Source organism: Paramisgurnus dabryanus, chromosome 4 (assembly GCF_030506205.2).
Source record: "Paramisgurnus dabryanus chromosome 4, PD_genome_1.1, whole genome shotgun sequence".
NCBI classification, from domain to species: domain Eukaryota; kingdom Metazoa; phylum Chordata; class Actinopteri; order Cypriniformes; family Cobitidae; genus Paramisgurnus; species Paramisgurnus dabryanus.
In genome coordinates, this window is record NC_133340.1 from 21191619 (window position 1) to 21214818 (window position 23200).

General features: G+C 38.9%; 1 protein-coding gene across 1 annotated transcript in view; it reads right to left on the bottom strand.

The window, feature by feature from the left end:
* LOC135760368 (uncharacterized) overlaps positions 1-21310 on the bottom strand; it is a 48868-nt gene extending 27558 nt beyond the window's left edge. The window contains exons 1-4 of the mRNA XM_065274329.2: positions 21236-21310; positions 13971-14012; positions 6841-7218; positions 6701-6745 (exon numbers count right to left, since the gene is read on the bottom strand). Of these exons, the coding sequence (XP_065130401.1) occupies positions 6701-6745; positions 6841-7218; positions 13971-14012; positions 21236-21257 (487 nt within the window). The 5' untranslated portion in view covers positions 21258-21310. The remainder of the gene's footprint in view (positions 1-6700; positions 6746-6840; positions 7219-13970; positions 14013-21235) is intronic.
* Between the last annotated feature and the right edge of the window lie 1890 nt (positions 21311-23200).

Sequence of the window (23200 nt, forward strand, 5' to 3'; positions counted from 1 at the left end):
ATGAACTGACTCAAAGTTTACGGCAACTGCAATCCCAGAGTGTAGGTAACCGTCCCAGGCAGCCTGGCCCTATCATTTGTAGGCGATGCAATCAGCCTGGGCATATTGCTCGTAATTGTACACTAGGACAGATTCAGTTTAGAGATCAACGGGCTCGTTTGTCACATGGGAATGTAGTGCCTCCTAATGGGCAGGCGGAAAACTGCAACCCTCTGAACTGATGAGCCACAGTTCGGAAGGGATAGGGCCTGGCTCAGGGGCCCCTGCCCCCACTGGTAGTGGACCCTCTACTTTGTTGGGTAAATGCCCCTCAGTTGTAGTTAATATGGGTGGGGTTAATGTTCCATGCTTATTGGATACAGGTTCCATGGTAACCACTGTCACAGAGAGCTTCTTCTTGGCTCATTTTGAGCCCTGGGGTAAGAAAAGGTTGAATGAATGTGGATGGTTGCAGCTTCGGGCCGCTAATGGTCTCTCTATTCCTTTTGTAGGATACCTGGAGTTGGATTTTGTTGTATTGGGTAGACGTATTCACAATAAGGGTGTCCTTGTTGTAAAGGATCCTCCTCAGGTTCTTTCTACATCAGGGTTGCCAGGTCTATTGGGGATGAATGTTATAGGTGAGTGCTTTCAGGAGCTGTTTAATCAACATGGCCCAGAGTTGTTTAATCTCCCTATAGTTAAAGAAGTTCCAGCGTGGACATCGGCACTTCAATGTTGCCAGACTGGTTGCTTTCAGGGGTCAGAATTTAGTGGGGGGCCTGTACGTGTCCGGGGTAAACATGTGGTCCGCATTCCAGCAAACTCCTTGCAGTTTGTCCCAGTTACTTGTGCTGTACAGTGTGGGTTACTTTCTATGGCCCTTTACGAGCCTTTAGACAATGGGAATCCACTTCCATCTGGCTTGTTGGCATCTGTATCCCTGGTTCCGGTGAGAGGTGGTATTACTAAAGTCCCTATGGTTAACATGGGTGAACTTGATGTCTTCCTGCAACCACGACAAGTGGTGGGGACATTGTGTCAGGTCCAGCCAATGAGCTGGCCAGGGGAGATTATTGCTACTCGTCCAGGTGTTGTTGATTGCCAACAGGCTGTTGTTTCTTCGCAAGTTGGAAGTGTTGATGGCGTAGAAGAGGTAATCCAGCAGATGGATCTCTCGCACCTCTCTGAAGAAGAGCAGAGTCAGGTGAGGGGTCTGTTGGGTAAATATAGATCTGTATTTTCAACAGATGATTCTGATTTGGGGTGTACCAACTTGATCACACATGAGATCCCACTTTTGGATTCTGCTCCTATTCGGCAGAGGTATCGGCGAATTCCCCCTTCTGACTATGTTGCGGTTAAGGAACATGTGCAAAAATTGCTAGCGAGTCAGGTGATTAGGGAAAGTAGTAGCCCCTTTGCTTCCCCTATAGTTGTCGTTAAGAAAAAAGATGGCAACATACGGTTATGTGTCGATTACCGACAGTTAAATCAGAAGACTAGAAAGGACGCTTTTCCCTTGCCCCGCATCGAAGAGACCTTAGATGCACTTTCTGGGGCTCAGTGGTTTTCAACGGTTGATCTAGTAAGTGGCTATAATCAGGTTCCTGTGGCAGAGCAAGACAAGGGTAAGACCGCTTTTTGCACACCCTTTGGGCTTTTCGAATTTAATCGGATGCCCTTTGGGCTGTGCAATGCCCCAAGTACATTCCAACGGTTGATGGAACGTATGTTTGGAGATCAACGATTCCAAACCTTGTTGTTGTACTTGGATGATATTATTGTCTTTTCCACCAATGTTGCCCAACATCTTGCACGATTGGAGTTGGTTTTTAGCCGGTTACAGCAGGAGGGCTTAAAGGCCAAACTGGAGAAATGCTGTTTTTTCCGTCAGGAGGTTCATTACTTGGGGCATGTGGTTTCAAAGGAAGGAGTTTCTACCGATCCCAGTAAGATTAGTACGGTGGCAGAATGGAGGCGACCTAGTAACGTTGCAGAGTTGCGATCATTTTTGGGCTTTGTGAGTTATTATCGGCGTTTTGTAGAGGGGTTTGCCAAGTTGGCTGCCCCTCTGCATCGCCTGGTAGCAGAGTTGGGTGGGACAAAGAAAAAGAGGGGCTCCGGTAGACCCATAGAGAGCTGTTGGACCCCAGAGTGTGAGCAGGGATTCCAGTCTCTCAAAGGGAAATTGGTGGCAGCTCCGGTGTTGGCCTATGCTGACTTTGCGAAGCCTTTTGTGCTTGACATCGATGCTAGTCATTTGGGATTAGGAGCGGTGCTTAGTCAGGAGCAAGGTGGAAAGTTACGGCCAGTGGCCTATGCCAGCCGAGGGCTGAGGCCTACAGAAAAGAATATGGAAAATTACAGTTCCATGAAGCTTGAACTCCTCGCCCTTAAATGGGCGATGGCGGAAAAATTTAAGGATTATCTTCTGGGTCATCAGTGTACCGTTTATACAGATAACAACCCACTGAGCTACCTGAATTCAGCCAAGTTGGGGGCAACTGAGCAGCGGTGGGTGTCTCAGTTGGCAATTTTTGATTTTGAAGTCAAGTATCGCCCTGGTCGGGTTAATGGTAATGCCGATTCATTATCAAGGCAGTATTCCTCCTGCATTTCGACACAGTCCTTTGGTACACCATTGCCCCAGACACTCACTACAGTTGACATCCAACAGGAGGATGAAGGTGAGTTGGTAGGTGCAGAGCAACATGCCATTGTCGCCTTCCCATTTCGTTCTAAGGAAGAGCTCCAGCAGATGCAGTTAGAAGATCCAACATTGAGTGAGTTCCTTGCATTTTTTTCCAGAAATAAGTACCCTTCTAAGGTAGAGCGACAGTCAATGTCGAAATCTGGGCTGGAGCTTTTGCGACAATGGGGTCGATTGTTTGTTAAGGAGGGATTGTTGTACCGCCACCTCCAACTCCCTGATGGTGGGGAGGAGGTGGACCAATTGGTATTACCAGAGGTTTTATGGAACGAGGTATTTACGCAGTTGCACGATGGGCATGGCCATCAAGGCAGGGAACGGACGTATGAGCTAATTCGTAGGAGATGCTATTGGCCAAATATGAGCACCTATGTACAAGAGCATTGTCAGAACTGTCAACAGTGTACTATTTCAAAGCCCAGTTATCCAGTAGCTCGTGCTCCTATGGGACACTTGTTGGCATCCAAGCCCAACCAAATAGTGGCTGTTGACTTTACCACCCTAGAACCATCTAGTGATGGACGGGAAAGCGTCCTAATTATGACTGATGTATTTTCTAAATACACATTGGCTGTGCCAACTAGGGACCAGAGAGCGACCACCGTAGCCAATGTCCTGGTCCAGGAGTGGTTTTATAAGTTGGGTGTGCCAGCCAGACTTCACTCTGATCAGGGTCGAAACTTTGAGAGTGCAGTGATTGCCCAATTGTGTCATCTTTATGGGATTCAGAAAACTCACACAACTCCATACCATCCTCAGGGTAATGGACAGTGTGAACGGTTCAATCGAACTCTGCACGATCTCCTTCGTTCCCTTCCACCTGAACAGAAACGCTCCTGGACTCGGTACTTGGCACAGGTGGTCTTTACGTATAACACCACTTGCCATCAGACTACTGGTGAGTCTCCTCACTTTTTGATGTTTGGGCAAACTCCACGGCTGCCGGTAGATTTTCTGCTAGCAGGAGTAGAGGATCCAGTTGGGGGTAGTGTGGAAGAATGGGTGGCTAGGCATCAGGAGGGACTAAGAGTAACATATGGACGTGTAAAAGCCCGTCTTGAAGCCGCTGCAGAACATAGGAAAACCTTGTATGATCAGACAGTAAGGGGTCAACCACTAATCGTGGGCCAGTTAGTACACTTGCGAGAGTGTGGAGTTCGGGGCCGTAACAAGATTCAGAATTTGTGGTCAACTGTTCTGTATCAAATAGTAAGAGCTCCGCAGGAAGGTGGTCAGGTGTATAGTATATCTTCATTGAATGAGCGCACTCGGGTAAAACACGTGCATAGGTCCCTGTTGAAGCTGGCTCCCGAAACTGTACAACAGGCTTATCATGTTGATTTAGGTTTACAGGGACAAGATTGTCAGGAATGGTTGCATGAGGGGGACTCTGTGATGGTGGTTATCGAACCTTTACCGCCTGCCGCTGTGGAGGTTGTTCCAAATGTGACATCTGAAGGGACCCTCCCCTTAGTTTCTGGTCTAAATTCGCCGTCTAGTGAGGTCTCTACTATGGGGGCACAGGGCGTACGGAGATCGACTAGGACAACGGCTGGGAAACATTCTAATCGTTATCATTTGCCCAGGACTGTAATTGGTGATGTATCCGCTAGCGTTTTATTGCCCGCTGAGAACTCCCTCCCGGGACCGGGAAGGGACTGTCATTTCCGCCCTTGGCTGTAGAAGGTTGAATCATTGGGACAATGATTGAAAATCCCGGGGTAGATTGTAGTGGGATTGCCCCTTTAACAATAGTTGGCGTAGCCCTTTAAAAGAGCGGACAGATTGCACCAGGTGCGTGGTTGCGTACGTCAGGCAATCACGTAGCTATATAGGCACAGGTGATTTCGCTTTCTTCGTGCCATTGTACTGATGTGACCTGTGGCTGTATATCGGCATAGGTGATTTCGCTTTCTTCGTGCCAATTGTACTGATGTGACCTGTTGCTGTAGGTCTTGTATCTCCTTCACTCCTCGGTAAAGGTAGGTTTGGTTAAATTGGAGGGTATAGAGGGGAGGGAATTATACAAATTAGAATACGGGTGTTCGTGGGGAAGTTTATTTAATTCACAGGTGTGATTAATGTGCTTGCTTGGTGTTATTTTAGATAAGTCGGGTATATCCAGGCATCCGTTGTGAGTATGTGAGTGTTATACACGCAAAAGGTAATTTTATTTTTCCCTACCCTTCTGGTGTGATTATAAATGGGAGAGGAGTGGGGAGGAAGAAGAAAAGCAAACGAATGTATGTCTAATGTTTTTCAGAGTGCCAGTTGCTGCTTTGCTGCGGTTAAATCGGCGTTCCCGTCTGAGAAGCGGGTTTGCAGTGCACGCTCGTGGTTGTATCGAGCGCTCGCAAGTTCATTGAACATTCTTAATGCCTGTACGAGGCTCATTGGAGCCGCTCTAAACCCGTAACTTGATTTTGGGATTTTATGGGGTTCGCCACCTCGCTGGCTTAATTTTATGTATGGTTTATTAACTTAGTTATTTAGAAATCTGGGGTATTGTATTTGGGTTGCTTCCTGCATATTGACACCGCTCACTTACGGAGCAGATTAATAGTGACGCAATCCTTTTGACTTTCATTTATTGCCGATTGTATTTTGTTGGGTATGTGTGTTTAACTGAAATTGTGTGGTTGTTTGGTTGTTTCTTTATTTTATTTTCGGTTTTGTTGAAATTATCAGTTATCATTTAGATTTGTTTATTAATTGATTTAGTCATTTCAGTTATTTTGGGGTTTGTTATTTCTTTTTGTCTTCTGTATGGATACCGCTAACGGAGCAGATCAAGTGTAGTCTTTTGACCTGTGTTTATTTGCTCATTGTATTTGTTCTGTGTGAACAATGAAGTTAACGTAAAATTGTGTTTTTCTTTTACTGACATTATCTGGTATTATTATTTAGACCTGTCTATTTATTGATTTATTTTGGTTATTTTGGATTTTGGGGTTTGTGATATTTCCTGTTTTTTTTGTATTAATGCTGCTCATTTACGGAGCAGATTGATTGTGTTATAATCTTTTGGTTTGTGTGTATTTGTTGGTTGTATGTGTGTGGTGTGTGTGAGTTGTATTGAAATTTTGTCTTTGGTTGCTTTATTTTTCTTCATTATTAGTATAAGTATAATAGTTTTATTAGGCTTTGTTTTTTTGAATTGATTTAGTATTTTGGTTTTGTTATTCGAGTGGTATTATTTCTTTGATTTGCTTTACATTAAAACTGCTCAAGAATGTAGTGTAGTTATTGTGGGGATTGTGTTTTCTTATTTAATTTGTCTTATTTTGACCTTATTTGGTTTGTGTTGGGTGGATTTACATACTTGTGTTCTTTATTTGGTTTGAAGTGTGTGTTTATTATTTGAGCAGTAAATTGTTTATTGCAATCAGAGAAAATAAACTAACTTGATTAGTTTATTCTTTTTTCCTTTTCCTTTTCTTGTAATTTTTGAATTTGTTTGTGTTGGTCAGTGTATGGTGGACGGCCCATGTAAGCCAACCACAACAAAGCCTATTTTGTTGACCTGTTTCCATTGGTCAAAAGGGTCTTTTAAATTTTACTGTCTCGCTCAATGTGGTTTTAGTAATTTAATTGATTAATAAATTTGTTATCTGTGACTTTGTCTCTGCTTGTCCTTTTCATTTGGTTGAAAGCCTGAAGTGCGGGCCTTATTAGTATGATTTGACTGTAATCCAGTCACAATTACACACCCCAAAACTGCACACTTTTGGTCAGACCTACAAAATGGCAATTTTAACATGTTATAATAAATTATCTGTTGAGTATTTTGAGCTAGAACCTTATCTACCCACTCTGGGGACACAAAATATTTATTTTACATCTTAAAAAAAATCTCATAATATGACCCCTTTAACTCAACTCTAATCATATACAAAACATAATTTCCCAACAACATAAGAGTGAAGGCAGTTAAATTCATGTCAAGCCCTTCATTTAACGAACCCTTACACACCACCACAGACAACACAACACTTTACATTACTGTACCTGTTGAACTGATTGTTGTGTTGATGGAGTTAACACTGCTAAGATCTGAAAAGTTTAATGAAGTGTAGTAAATGAACAAAGACAGAAATATCTTATAACAAATCTTAAATGTACAAGTAGACAGACTGAAACATATTTACCTGCACAGTATGCCATATTGCATCTAGTTGGTTTAACAAACTCATAGACATAATAACCACCTGTGCAGGCTTTGACTCTAATGGGATATGACTGATAATAGCAGCAGTAATAGTCCGCATAACCACAAACATCTCTGGTGACCACTCCATCCTCAGGTTTTGGGTGTCCACCTCTTAGCCACAGTGGGTAGACAGTACCACACCTATAGTTAATAACACATGTTTCTGGCATTCTAACATTTTGGCCATTAAGGTAAAGCCGATACCAGCCGACCCAACTGACAGAGGTGTCACACATGGAGCCGGAATAATAGTTGGTGGCTCTCCAAGTGTTGTCCAGCACAGTGTAGTTCTCACAGGGGTCAGCAGAGAGATCATCTGTTTGATGAAAACATTAGGAAATAATTAATATATGCAGATGCATGTGTGGTTTATTGTATAAAATAAAATCAGGCTGAATGGTTTTAAATATTTTTATACAATAGGCTTTGAGTCAAGAAAAGTGCTCATGGTTTTAAATACGCTCACATAAAATGAAGATTTTTTCTTTCAAGAGCTTAATTAAAGCTGTTTAAGTGTACATTGAGCATCATATTAAGATTACATTATCAGACAAATACAAATTTTTTGTAGCAAAATAACTTTGTTATAGTGATATATATATACTCACCTAAAGGACTTATACTAATACTGTGTTTGAACCCCTTTCACCTTCAGACATGCCTTAATTCTACGTGGCATTGATTCAACAAGGTGCTAAGAACATTCTTTAGAAATATTGGCCCATATTTGTCACAGGTCGGAGCGGACCACAGACTGTGTGCGTCTCGCTCTTTCCCAAGTTCCACCTCGAGGAGGTCCCAAAAGCACTCCAATGACCAAGCAACAAGAGATAAGTAATTTTAAATAATTTAAATAAAGTTTATTGTTTTAAACTATAGTGGGGAATGGGGAAAGGGAATCTAAAAAAAGTCTCGCTTCTCGCCCTCAGAGGGAGTACTACGGGGCCGGGGACGTTGGAGGGGAGAAGCCTTCTCTGCGGGGCCAGGGGACAACAGGGCAAGGGCCGGGCGGAGCTCCTTCATCCTCGGCCCACCTCCTGCGTATAAGGACTTTCCGTGGCGCGCCTCGTTCCTCCTGAGGGCAGAATAAACAACAAAGTAAGTTCTTCGTTGGATCACTCACACTATGCCTTCTTTCTGGGTGCCTGTACCAGCGATAAGGTAAGTATCTTCCCTTCTTTGCAGGTTCTCTAGGGCTAGGGGTCGTCGCTGGGTAAGTTAGCTTTAGCTCGTGCAAAGGTAAGTATCTTCCTTGCTTTGCAGATTCTCTAGGGCTGTGGGTCGTGGCTGGGTAAGTTAGCTTTAGCTCGTGCAAAGGTAAGTATCTCCCTTGCTTTACAGGTTCTCTAGGGCTGTGGGTCGTTGCTGGGCAAGTTAGCTTTAGCTCGTGCGAAGGTAAGTATCTTCCTTGCTTTACAGATTCTCTAAGGCTGTGGGTCGTGGCTGGGTAAGTTAGCTTTAGCTCGTGCGAAGGTAAGTATCTTCTTTACTTTACAGGTTCTCTAGGGCTGTGGGTCGTGGCGGGGTAAGTTAGCTTTAGCCCGTGCAAAGGTAAGTATCTTCCTTGCGTTACAGGTTTTCTAAGGCTGTGGGTCGTTTCTGGGTAAGTTAGCTTTAGCTCATGAGAAGGTAAGTTCAGAATTTAAATCCATACATCACCGCAACCGTCCAATGCACTCACGGCCGGGGCCAACACGCTACGTCCCGCTGAGTAAACTCCAAACGGCCAATGACCGCACGTCCTCTTCCCTAGGCAGGCGAAGATCTCACTCGGTGTTTCCACGTAGCTCCTGCTGGACACCGCTACAGAGCGTAAATGAGTTGGTTGGGCACACACCGTCAAGGCGGCCCCCAATGGCATCCACAGGGTTCAATCCCTCCTAAGGTGAGTACGAACAACAAGGACACACCACAACACTTCAAAAGCTTTGTGTACTCACGTCAAATTAAATCACTCACTCGTTGCACAGCACACACTCCAGTGGATAGGTTAGGGTCCGTACTCCTCTCCTGGTGGGACTGTGCCTGAATAGCAGGGTAGAATGGTACTGGCCACGTAGTACAGCGCCTCAACCTGATGGCAAACTCTCACTGTCCAGTATTACTCAATACACACACCCCTCGGCTCACCCACCTATTACACACATCTAGAGGGGCCGTTCAGAAATGGTTTACACTCTCCTTTAACATGCAAGCAATCCAATATTAGTCGCTGAATTGCTGTTACTCACAGTTGGCGGGTCTCTAACCGATCTCTCTCTCTCTCTCTCTCTCTCTCTCTCTCTCCTTATTTCTCCTTCCTCAGGACGTCTCCCATATAAACAATGCCGTTAATGCAGAGCTCCCAATCCTTCGTGTAGACAACAACAACAAAAGGTGCAGATGGGTACGTTTCAATTACAAGATACTCTTACTTGACTTTGAACGGTGTTTCTTCTCCCTTCACAGAACCCAGACGTATCACAGCAACGTATTTCAACACCAGAACGACTCACAACCCAACCGGTATACGCAGCACACATCCAACGCGATCAAAACTTTCTCCAAGTGACTCCTACTCTCTCCGTTTATATTCCTCTCTTCAGCGTGGCTCGTCCAATCGTCATCTGCCACGTTGCTCACGCAGCTGTGCCGTATTATGGTGATTGCGGGGCATCCCCGGGAAACCCGGAAGTGCCGGTGTCCGTGCAAACCGGCCCGGGCGGAACTTCTTCACTCTACTTTTGGTTCCGCCCTGTCTAGTCACTCCGTGACATATTGATAGGATAGCATCCATCTAGTTGATGGAGATTTGTGGGATGCACATCCAGGGCACGAAGCTCCCGTTCCACCACATCCTATCTATTGGGTTGAGATTTGGTGACTGTGGGGGCATTTTATTATAGTGAACTCATTGTCATGTTCAAGAAACCAATATGAAATGATTTGAGCTTTGTGACATAGTGCATTATTCTTCTGGAAGTAGCCATCAGATGATGCCCAGATAGCATGCAACCATTGAAACAATGTTAAAAAATCGCTGATTTTTCAATGTTAATACCATTGAATCAATATCACGTTTGCACCCTCCATTAATATTGAAAAAATATTGACATTTCAACAAATCACAAAATTTAGTTGGGCCCTTTACTCTTGTGTTTTAACGGTAAGTTTTCTTTGGCTGCTGAAGCAGTGTTTTAAAATACGTTTGCTATTGCAAATAAAACAATGTTATCAAGAAGTTTAATTCTTGTAAATATAACATATGCAGTTAACATTGACAAGTCAACTGTTTTTAACATTGTTTCAATGGTTTGCATGCTAAATGGGTGGGTACATGGTCGGGAACAATGCTCAGGTAGGCTGCAGCATTTAAACGATGCCCATTTGGCACTAAGGGGCCAAAAGTGTGCCAAGAAAACATCCCCCACACCATTACACCACCACCAGCCTGCACAGTGGTAACAAGGCATGATGGATCCATGTTCTCATTCTGTTTAGGCCATATTCTGACTCTACCATCTGAATGTCTTAACAGAAATCGAGACTCATCAGACAAGGCAACATTTTTCCAGTCTTCAACTGTCCAATTTTGATGAGCTCGTGCAAATTGTAGCCTCTTTTGCCTATTTGTAGTGGAGATGAGTGGTTCTCGATGGGGTCCTCTGCTGTTGTAGCCCATGCGGCTTCACAAATGCTTTGCTGCATACCTCGGTTGTAACGAGTGGTTATTTCAGTCAAAGTTGCTTTTCTATCAGCTTGAATCAGTTGGCCCATTCTCCTCTGACCTCTAGTATCAACAAGGCATTTTCGCCCACAGGCCTGCCGCATACTGGATGTTTTTCTCTTTTCAAACCATTCTTCTCTAGAAATGGTTTTGCGTGAAAATCCCAGTAACTGAGCAGATTGTGAAATACTCAGACCGGCCCGTCTGGCACCAACAACCATGCCACACTCAAAATTGCTTAATGGGGCCATGGCATGAAAGTGTTAGCATTGCCACTTTTTTAGGTGTGAGCAAAAATTAGGTCATTGAAATTTGGCTCTCCTTATGATGTAATAAGGAGATCTTATTATAATAATACCGGCCCTTTAATCTGCACTGCCATTTAGTGCAGAGAGAAAGAGAGAGCGAAAAAATAATTTACACCTCAATTGAGTTTGAATTGCATCAAACCACCATCATTGTGATCAGTGTTTGCACTTCATCAGCTCATTTGCATTTTTGCTCACCCCTACAAAGTGCTAACATTTTCATGCCATGGGTCTTTTAAGGTAACATCACGGGCAGACAACATGTCGATATATGGATGGAAATACAATTAATAACCTGAAAAGCTCAGAGGCGTTTCGGTACCTCCATTCCGACAAAGTGGGCTGTGTACTTTTACACAATATGGGCAGTTTAATTTAGCCAATCTTTTGCTTGTATTAAGATGTTTGTATGTATCCATGTGTTAATCTATAACAGAACACGAAGATTAATAAAAATAAAAAGTCATCCCCTCTAGCCTTCCTGTCTAGCATTTTAAATGCTTGTTGATCGGCGCTGATAGGAAGAGAGACACTTTGCATACATTGCGAGTTACTTTTACTTTTAGAGTTACTTTTAAGATAACAGCAAGGTGTTTGAAGTGAGTGCAGAATGTGGGGGTGTTTGACAGTGCTTTAATTAATTCCCCAGCTAACAGAAAAAAGTTCTAAGAATGTTCCCTTAAAGTTCCCAACGTTCCCAAAAACATTCTGCCAACGTAAAAAGTGTCCAGTTTTCTTGACGTTCTAAGAAAGTTTCTGGGTTGTCTGAACGTTAGAGGAATGTTACATTTTACCATTTTTAAACGTTATGACAATGTCATGTTTTAATGTTCACACAATGTTTAAAACAACAACTGTTTATTATATTGACTTGTTTGATTGTTATGTAAATGATAGAGAAACATAACATTTTATTATATTTATTTTTTAATATTATTTTATAATTTATAATATTTTATTTAATTAAATTTGTTATATATTTTATAAAACATCATTTCTGAATGTTCAGTAAATAAATTGCTGTAGAAAACACAATTCAGTTATTAGGTTTAGATGTTGATGTTTTGTTTAATTTTATGTCACCATTATTGTGATTAGTGTTTGTTTTAGTTGGACTCTTGACCCTTCACTTTTGCTTACTAGTTTTATCCCTAGTTGTGTTAATTTTATGTTAATGCACCACATTTGTTATGAACATGTGAAGTTAATAAAATAATCCTGAGGTGGTTGGTATGTAATGGTAAAGATCATCACCTAATTAATTTACTAATCAAAAATTTATTTTCTGTCAATAATATAAATGAGATCCTGCACTTTTTAGAGCAGTTTGTCATTAAGGAGTTTTAAAAACTTTGGACAAAAAATATCCGTTGTATAATTGGGACCAGGGCCCGGTTGCATAAAGCACCTTAAGTGTAATTTTCCCTTAAGTTCACCCTTATGTTTCCCTTAAAATTAAGGGTGTTGCAGAAAAACCCTTAAGTTTTTTCTGTTGCGTCTCCATGGCAACAATAGTATTTTATAACAACAAACCGGGGTCGCTGTCATGAAACACTTTACGATTACCTTTACCTAAGATAACCATTTAAGGGATTATATGCTTTATTGAAAATGTTTGGTCACCGTTATTGTGATCAGCGTTTCCTTTAGTTGGACAGTTTGACTCTTTGTTTCAAGTTGTTGTCTTTGTAAAAACGCATCAATCTTTGCAAAGAAAGTTAGAATTAAAATGCTTTCATAGCTTATGTAAAAGAGAAATCCTTTGTTAATTTGGTCATTTATTAAAAAGGCTTTTTTACAGATGTGTTGTTGTTAAAATGCGCTGTCCTGTTAAATAAACAACAATAAACAATGTGTTTGTAGTTTTTCTATAAGAAATAAAATTCTCAAAATGAAGAATGAAAATAATCAGGTGTTTATATATTATTTTTTTATACATTGGGGAAATTGTTTCAACACACAGCCAGATATCAAGAATCGGCACATGAATCACAATCATGGTGACATAGTTCATGTTGCAATGCATGGTGGGAGTCATGAGTTTTATATTACAATGGGTCCCAGAAGCATTGCAACATAAATTATGTCACCATGATTGTGATTTATTTGCCAATTCTTGATATCTGGCTTTGCGATGGAAAAAGATCCTCCAATGTATAAAAAAAGAGATTTATAAACACACCTGATTTGTTTTCATTCTTCATTTTGATGATTTTTATTCATTCTGACGAAATAAATATAAACAAATAAACCATTTTAATAAAACAAAAAATTAACAAAGGATTTTTCTTTTACATAAGCTATGATAACTTTCTATTTCTAACTTTCGTTGCAAAAAGTAATTTTTACTGTCAAAAACTGAAAAAAAAAAATCTGCATGTGTTTACAAAATTGGTATTGCATATCAATGAATGTTTATCATAAGGGCACATTTGAATTGTATTTTGTTTATTTATTCAAATTAAGTGCAAGACAGTGTGAGGAGAGGGGTACATCTGAGAGTTTCACATACCCAATACACTGAAGGATGTTTCTAAGTGCATTTTACATTTGTCTAATTGAAAATCATTATTTCCTTTTTAACCTGTCTTTTACAGCTAAAATAAAATTACACTGGCCATTAAAAAAATTAACAAACAATAGTTTAGTCATTTTAATTAAATACAGAGGTTTTTCATGTCAAGTTTGGTTGCTAATACATGTTACGTTAAGGAATTAATGACAACGAGCTGTTAAATTAAGGTGATATTGCAGCATGACGTGAAATGTTGTAATTTTTAATAAAGGGTGTTTGTTTCTGTATCTCGTATAATTTCTGTAACCCAAAAGTCACCAGTTTGATTCTCACGGCCACCAAGTTTCGACTGTGGTGCCCTTGAGCAAGGCACATTAACCCCAATTGCTCACCGGGCACTGCAGTTTTCACAATTTGCAGTGTATGTGTAAACATCTCAATGGTATAAGTTAAATGCAGATGTTACAAGTGTGGTTTTTATAATTGACAAATGTCAAACTTGCACAATCAACAAGAAAACACATCTGGTTTACACTTACACGGCATAACAGAGATGATGGTCAACAGAGCCTTAAAAACATCTGAAATAAAATATAATCAAAATTAATAATGCATAAATTAAGAATTGATTGTTTATTTGTCTACTAAATGATGTGTGTGGATGCTGGAATAGTTGAGCACTTGTATTGTATTGAAAATAGGTTTAAATAATTATATTACTGTGTCCGAGAAGCACAAAACTTGAAAACAAATCTTAAATCAAAACAACTAATTAAAAACACAAAGGCAAATCTTAAAACAAAACAACAAATCAGAAAACAAAATAACAAATCAGCAATCAAAATAACTAGTCAGAAAATAAATCAACAAATGATAAAACACAATGACAAATCTACAAACCAGAAAATTGCATGAATGGAATACTTATTTCTGATTGGACAACATGTCTGTCAATCAAGACGCATGCCGAAAATACAGTACGGCTGGACACTCTTTATTGCCCTTACTGTGGGTTCAAATTTAGCCATAATTTGGCAGTTCATGTGCAAAAATATTCAAGTTTTAAAAAAGAAAACAATTTACCCTGTGTCAATGGACGTTCCAGGCAAAGGTCATGTTAAAAATGTTCTTATCTTTTGACTATTTTTAGCAGTGACAAAAAATCTGAAAGCCATGCCTCATTTTGACATTATACTGAGGGTGATTTATTGTAACTTGTAAATGAAATGTCCACCCATATTAAGCAGCTGGTGGCAAATGTGCATCATTCATTCATCTGCTTGCTTCACGTGGTGTTGAGCATGTAAATGAGACATGATAAAGTCTAATGCAACCTGGTTGCAGGTATTATTATAGGCTAGTACAGTGGTTCTCAACTCCAGTTCTCGGGACCCACTGCTCTGCACATTTTGGATGTCTCTCATATCTGAAACACTCAGTTCAGTTCATGGAATCTGTCCTAACAAGCTGATGATCTGAATCAGGTGCGTTAAATAAGGGAGACATGCACAATATGCAGAGCAGTGGGTCCCGAGGACTGGAGTTGAGAACCACTGGGCTAGTATGTCTATACAACGTGCAAATCTGGTACAGTATCTGGACGTCTGACTACGACCCCTCTTGGACATCAGGTAGACGTCCAAAATTGGTTTGGGAAATCAATACAAAAACATTTTATACAAATTTGGTCTATGAGTTCTGAGTCCAAAAACATAAACATCACATGTATTTTTGTAGAAAATTTTGTTAAGCTGTTAAAAAAATTTAATCTTTACATATGAATGAGTGTTCAAAAACATAGCACTGCTCATAAATAAAGTTCCACCTTAAAGGGGTCATATTATGATATTTTTTTAAGATGTAAGTTAAATCTTTGGTGTCCCAAGAGTGTGAAGGTGAGGATTTAACTCAAAATACCCCACAGATTATTAATTACAGCATGTTAAAATTGCAAATTTGTAGGTCTGAGCAAAAGTAAGCCGTTTTTGGGTGTTTCCTTTAAAATGCAAATGAGCGGATGAAGTCCAAACACTGATCACGATGATGGTGATTTGTTGTAATTGAAACTCAATTGTGCTGTCAAGTCCTTCTTTTCTCCCTCTTTCTCTCTGCACTAAATGGCAGTGCTGTGGTTGAATAGTGCAGATAAAGGGGGCAGTATTATTGTAATTCGCCTTGCTACCTACCTCACAAAACAGGCGAAATCTGAACGACCTAATTTTTCACATGCTTGCAGAAAATGGCTTACTCAAATTAAGTTACTGGGTTGATCTTTATCACATTTTCTAGGTTTATAGAAGCACTGGGGACCCAATTATAGCACTTAAATATGAAAAAAGTCTGATTTTCATCCTATGACCCCTTTAAATGTGAAAACAGTTTAAAAATCAGACAAAATCCACAAATCTAATCCCAATCACAAACGACAATGGTTTGAAAAAAGTAAAACAATTGAGTAGCCAATCAAGAAACTGGCACAAAAAAGAAAGTCGTGCCACATATGTGAATACGCAGAAACACATCACCTGAACGCGTGAGGCATTTCAAGGTAAATTCGAATACCGTCACATTCCTATCTTACCATATCTGCGCTACTCACCTCACCAATGGTGAGCTCAAACTGCCATAAACTGGCAGAATTCTCAATATCTAGCACCAGTGCTGTGATTGGCTGAAACACTCGGGGCATGGGGAGTGCCTTCCAGGCAGTGCTGCCTTGAAGGCTTCGTTGAGGGCTTAAAACACCAACGAGTCAGGAGGTCACCTCCTGCTGAAAATTTTTGCTAATTAGCTAATCCAGGTGGTTGGAACAAAATACTGGAGAGGACTTTTACTCATGGCACATGGATTACCCACCTCTGTTACAGACTTAGATGAGACTCAGACTTACTCAGATTTCCTAAGATCTCACAAGAAGATCATCAAACAACTCCACAAACAGCATTACCATCTTCACTTTTTACAAATCAGTTAGATTTTATTTTATATGTACATTAGCTCTTACTGAAAGGTAATTAAACCAGGAATAGGCCTTAGTTTAATTGGGAAATTTAACAGTTTAACAAACATGCCTAACTAAAAACATTTCAAAACAAAGGGCACTGATGTATTTTAAGATATGTCAGTGCAAGTTGTTTTGAGTTTGGACAGCTCTAGTCTAGGACTCTCCCTGTCTGGGAAACCGTCAGAGACGGTTGATTTTTTTGTTGAAAATAATAGTTACCATTCTCTTAATCAGCGTTTGCTTTAGTACAGAGGTGATGAGCCCTGGTCCTGGAGGTTCACTGTCATGCACAATTTAGTTCCAACCCTAATGAAACGCACCTAAAAACCCAATCAAAGTCTTCAGGATTATTTGGAAATTAAATGCAGGTGTGTTTGATTAGGGTTGGAACTAAACTCTGCAGGACAGTGGCCATCCAGTACCGAGGATTCCCCACCCCTGCTTTAGTAGGACTCTTGATCCTTGGCTTGGACTTTACATTTTAAAAACATTGGGTATGGCAAAAAAAGTATAAAGAAGTTGTAATCACTGACTAGTGACCGTTATGCTGTACATGTCATGTTTATGTGTAACTTACTGACTTTATACAGAAGCTCATATGTGATTAGATGGGTGGCAACCCCTTATAGTAGTCTAATAATGTTACAGAAACTCATTGTTACGGTAGTTATAGGAATCTTAAATACAATGCATGCTGAGTATCAGCATAGTACAAAACTCATTCATGACTCCCAGCATGCGTTGCAGCATAAATAAATTATGCAGCTGAACTGTTTTCCCATTTTCTCTTGTCACCATATTTGAGAATCACATGCTGATTCTTGATGTCTGTGTGTGTCAGCTGAGGACTACTTTCAAGTTTGGGCATCTTCAATCCTGTAGGGTTGGTGTCCTGCAGAGTTTAGCTCCAACCATAATTAGACACATCTGAAACAGCCAATTAAAGTTGTACTAGGCAGTGGTTCTCAACTCCAGTCCTTGGGCCTCTCCTTCCAAAAAGTTTTAGATGTCTCCTTTTATGAAACACCTGATTCAGTTCATCAGCTTGTTAGTGTTGAACAATCTCTCAGCTAGCATAGAAAAGTTCTAAGAACGTTCCTTGAATGTTTCCAACATTCCCAAAAATGTTTTCTGCCTATGTATTAAGACATTTCTTGGTTGTCTGAATGTTAGAGAAATGTTACATTCTATCATTTTCAAACGTTATGACATGTCATGTTTTAACCCTTAAACAGGCAAGAGTGGAAAACGTTGAGCAAAAAATCATTTCATGACATTTTTTGTATCATCTGGACTTATGTAAAAGATATTCATAGGAATTTTTTAAATATTTGATATATTCTGGATTTTATGAGTTGTATCTCACAGGATACATTGCCCTATTAAGGTATAAAAAAAGGATTAAGTCATCAAAATTTATTTTTTATTTGCAGCAAAAATTATGTGATTCTGACTTCCTCTCTTGCTCTAAAACATGCCATACATATTTTTTCATCGATTTTAAAAAGTGTAAACAACAGGTTTACTAGTAACAATGCATGTAAATAACACAACTAAATGTAAGTAGGCCTAACTAAGAATGAGCAGTTTTTGAATGTCTTCATTGGCTTCGTTGGTGCTTTTTCTGCTCCATCTGCCAAAAATATATTTTTTTTAGATAATAATAGTTTGGTAAATTATTTAAGAATTGATTAATTTTGCATACTACCTGACCTACCCCTCAATGTAAACTATATGGGTCTATATGTGTTTCAATCAGAGGCCTCTTATTGGCTGCAATTTAGAGGAATGCATGCCTGGTATGAGGAAAATTACCAAAATTTCTTGGTTCTAATACACCACTGCACTGTCACAAAAAAATTCATCTTCATCACTTTTCTCAAAATCTGAAGAATTCATTGGTATCAGCTCTATAACTCATATTCCCTATTATTCCTTATACCATAAAATTAGCTGTTGTGAAGCCGTGAAAGAAAATATCCAGTTAAAATGCTAAGATGCAGTCACCTAAATATACGAATATCAGTTTAACCTGCAAATTTGATCATTTATTACATTTTTCAACTCAAAATACAAAGATAGGCAATATTGTGGTTAATCCCTTTTTTATACCCTAATCAGGCAATGTATCTCAGGGGATACGTATATTTCAAAATGCGCTAAATAACAAAATAAACAACATAAAACCAAATTTTTTTCTTTAGCACCTCAAGACAATGTTCACAATTAATATTAGCAGTATTAATATTTTTTTTAAAGAAGAAAAGTAAGATTAATATTCATTTACTTACCACAAAATCTGACTGTCCTGCAAAACCGGTGGCCATGTTGGATTTAGGTCAGGCTGACCAATTGATTAAAAAAAACTTGAAGCAAATAATGTTACCCACATATTCAAGACAGACCAAGGTTTGATAAGTGATATAAGGATTTGATTGAAAAATCTTTTTTATGCCCCAAACAAGACACTGAAGAGAGCGTATCCCGTGGTGCACATTGCCTGTTTAAGGGTTAAACAACTTACATAACTTATGTAAATGATAGAGAAACATAGCATTTTATAATTTTAAAACTGTTATAAAACATTATTTCTCAATGTTCTGTAAAAATATTTCAGTAGAAAACAAAATTAATTTATTTGGTCTAGATGTTGATGTTTCGTTTCATTTTAAGTCACCATTATGGTGATCAATGTTTGTTTTAGTTGGACCCTTGAACCTCAACATCTTGCTTGCTGATTTTTCTCTGGTTACATTAATATCCCCGGTGTGTTTAAAACATGTTTGTGATATTAATGTCAAACTAATAGTGCAGTTCTGTGGTGGTAGTTACATAACTGATATACTCACTCATCAAAAGTTCGGTGATCTTAATTGAGTACTAAGGTGTGTTTGATTTGAGTTGGAGTTAAACTCTGCAGAGACACTGGCCCTCCAGGACCAGGATTGTTGACCACTGCATACAGCAATTGTAAGTTGCTTTGGATAAAAGTGACAGCTAAATGAAAAAATATAAATGTTATAAGTTGTGGAAGAGTACAACCTGGTCGATAATAGCGGTATTGCGGAAAGCTGAAAAATACTCGTCATTGGCAGGGAAGCGTTTTCTCTTAATTGACGAGACAACTTGTCAATGGCGGCGAAAGAGTTTAGTAGATTGATGTATCACATCACTGATCACTGATGTAAATTATATTTAGAAAAACCTTGGTCTGCACACACATTATTTAAAAGAAGGTTTTTGTTCATCTGATGCCCACACGTTACGCGCCTGGCCCAAAGTTAACTTCCGGTCTGTTTGGAACAATTAACTTGTTGAAAAGATAAATGTTTTGGTTTCCTAAAGATGAAAGAAGTTGGTGAGCATGGATCACTGTGGTGTAAAGAGAGGTATGGTAGCTGGGTAAATGGGGGCATGTTTAACGGACACTCCCACTGAGCAAGGCGTCTCAAAAAGACGTTTTTTCAGGGTCCCATGAGGAGCCAGAATTAATGGTTTTATGATGTATTTTTATGACGTGTTCTGAACATCCAATATTGATGTCAAGGGGACCTTCCCGCAAAGTAAAACTTTAAACATTATATGTATATATATAATCTTTATATAAGAAAAAAAATTCAGAAATATTGCTTATAGATAATTCCCAAATATACAAGTTCCACCTTAACTATCTGCGTCTGCAATCTTGCTCTCTCATGCTTCTCTCTCTCTCTCTCTCTCTCTCTCTCTCTCTCTCTCTCTCTCTCTCTCTCTCTCTCTCTCTCTCTCTCTCTCTCATGCTCTCTTTCATGCTCTCTCACTCTCTCTCTCATTCAATAATTGAAGTGAAGTGATGTGAACTTCACTCTCCCTGGATTATCCGCGCTCTCGCTGGATAATTGTTACATGTACATTCTCTAAAACAATGTCATCACTGTTACAAAAAGTTGTTTTAACAAAGCATTGTTTTGAAGTATGACCATACTGAATAAACAAACCAAATTCACTTCTTATGTTTTATTGAACATGTTTTGTCACCATCATGATGATCAGTATTTCCTTTAGTTGGGTAGTTTGACTCTTCGTTTTTATATTGTAGTGTGTGCGCTTGATGATGGTGTTTGTTGTAACACGTTATTATTGTACAAAGAGTTTGTTAACAACGCAACTTATTTGTGGCTCATAACATCACTTGGAAGTACACATTAATTGCATTGATTGGTCAGAAGTAACGGTATAATGTAACTGAACTAACAACACAATTACATTTCTGTACCAGATTTGCAGGTTGTGTAGATGTACAGATAAAATCCTGGGCCAACTGACCTAATATAGACATGATCTGTACATTGGGTAGACATCTTATGTTTGCTGGGCTTTTGCACAAGCTGTTTAGGTGATGTCATCAGAGAATGATCGCCATAAAGGCCAATTCACACTGGTCAGATGCGTCTGTTGGAGTCTGTCTGACCAGTGTGAAACCCCTGTTGGCAGTTGTTGGATCAAAGTAAATGAGACTTTAGAATGTTGGTGTCTGTTGGAGTTGGTTGTTGTCTGACCAGTGTGAATTTGTCTTTAGAGGGCAGAAGTACATTTTCAGATATATTTTTTTTTTTAATTAAAAAGAAAGAAAAATAATGACCCCACACATCAATTGTTTATAATAAACTTTGCAATATTCAATTTTAAAAGAAGAATTGTCAGTTTTGATATAATTAGGACTTAAAGTTTGGGCCACAAAAGCCGTTTATTTATGTTGTTGTTGCTGAAACCATCTTTATCAGTATTAATTACTCTTGAATAGCAAGAAAATACACTTACTTTTAAAAGAGGTTGGCAACATTTTTGACAGACCAGTATCTTTCTATTTCATCCAAAGTCAGTGGTTGAGTTTCTTTAGAGACAAAAAATTAGATTAGAGTAAAATCTGACTCTTGCTAATATAGTCCTGATCTTTCAGCTCTTATTAAACACATATGAGGCAATGAAACAAAAACTTTTAGCTTTAATCCAGAAGCAGGAATGAAGGCACAGCTACAAACACAATCTAAATACTATGGAAACAAAAAATGTCCTTACTTACACATTTAATTGTGTTAATCCAGGAAATGTGTAAATAAGATTTTTGGTAAATGGGAATCATATTTGGACAGTAGATTTAATCAAAACATAAATTGATGAGTTTACACGTTTTTTACAGTACATCCACTATACCACAGGGCTGTTGCTGCTGACAAAGGCTCTAATGTGTGCATTATTTATCTGTGAAGCAGTTGAAGGATTAGTCTATTTTCTCAAAAAAAATCCAGATAATTTACTCACCACCATGTCATCCTGGCATCAAAAATGACAATTGTTTCGCTAGATAAGACCCTTATGCCTCGTTTAGGATCATTTAGAGTCCTTTGAAACTCTGTTGAAAAAAACTGTTATGTGTTGAGTTAAGTGTTAAGTGTTGGGGTCCATTAAAGTCCATTAAAATGAGAAAAATCCTGCAATGTTTTCCTCAAAAAACATAATTTCTTCTCGACTGAACAAAGAAAGACATCAACAAATTGGATGACATGGTGAGTAAATTATCTGGATTTTTTTAAGAAAATTGACTAATCCTTTATGGAGCCGTAAGACACAGTACAGAAACAGTAGTGTTGTAGTGGAGTCCAAGCTGAGACCGACTCGAAACCGGGTCAATCACGCTGTGTTAACTGAATTAATTAGCCGCCAATAAGCTCGAAGAAGAAGAACTGAATTAATTGATTTCACCTGCAGTGTGTTGAAGTAACATTGAAGCAGTGTTAGAGTCAATTGGATACTTAAGTGAACATTTCAGTGATGATTATTTGATTATTGAAGACACCTGACAATGAGCAGAATCACTGAAGAAAAGAGAAACACAAGAACTACAACTGACTTCCAGCCACTGCCTTAGATAAAATCAACTCAAAAGACATTAAATCTCTCTTATTACCAAACAGGCTGTTCTTATTTCTGTCAGCTGTCTACATTTGTCCGATTTTTTTTTTTAAATCAGAGTTTAAGATGTTGATGTTTTATTGAAAATGTTTGGTCACCCTAATTGTGATCAGCGTTTCCTTTAGTTGGACAGTTTTACGCTTCATTATTAATCTTTGTAAAAACACATCAATTGTTGTAAAAAAGTTAGAAACAAAAAGCTGTCATAGCTTATGTAAGAGAAAAATCCTTTGTTCGTTTGGTCTTTTATAAAAAGCATTTACTTGTTTTCAGTTTGTCTATTAGAACAAATAAAAATCATCAGAATGAAAAAATCAGGTGTTAATAAATTTATTTTTTTTTATATTAGGGATTTTTTTCAACACACAGCCAGATATTAAGAATCTGCACATGAATAACAATCATGGTGACATAATGCATTATGGTAGTCATGAGTTTATATTGGAGTGGGTCCCAGAATGCACTGGAACATGAATTATGTCACCATGATTGTGATTAATGTGCAGATTCTTGATATCTGGAGGTGCGTTAAAAAAATAAAGTGATTTAAAAACACCTGATTTTTTTCTTCATTGTGAGGATTTTTTTCTTATTGTAACAACTATAACCCAATAAAGCCTTTTAATAAGAGACACAATTTAAAAAAAAATTATTTTACATGCTATGATAGTATTTTATTTCTATCTTTCTTTGCCAAAATATATGTGTTTTTACAAAGACAGCAACACAGAGCAAAGAGTCAAACTGTCCAACTAAAGGAAACGCTGATCACAATTAGGGTGACTTAACATTTTCAATAAAACATCAACATCT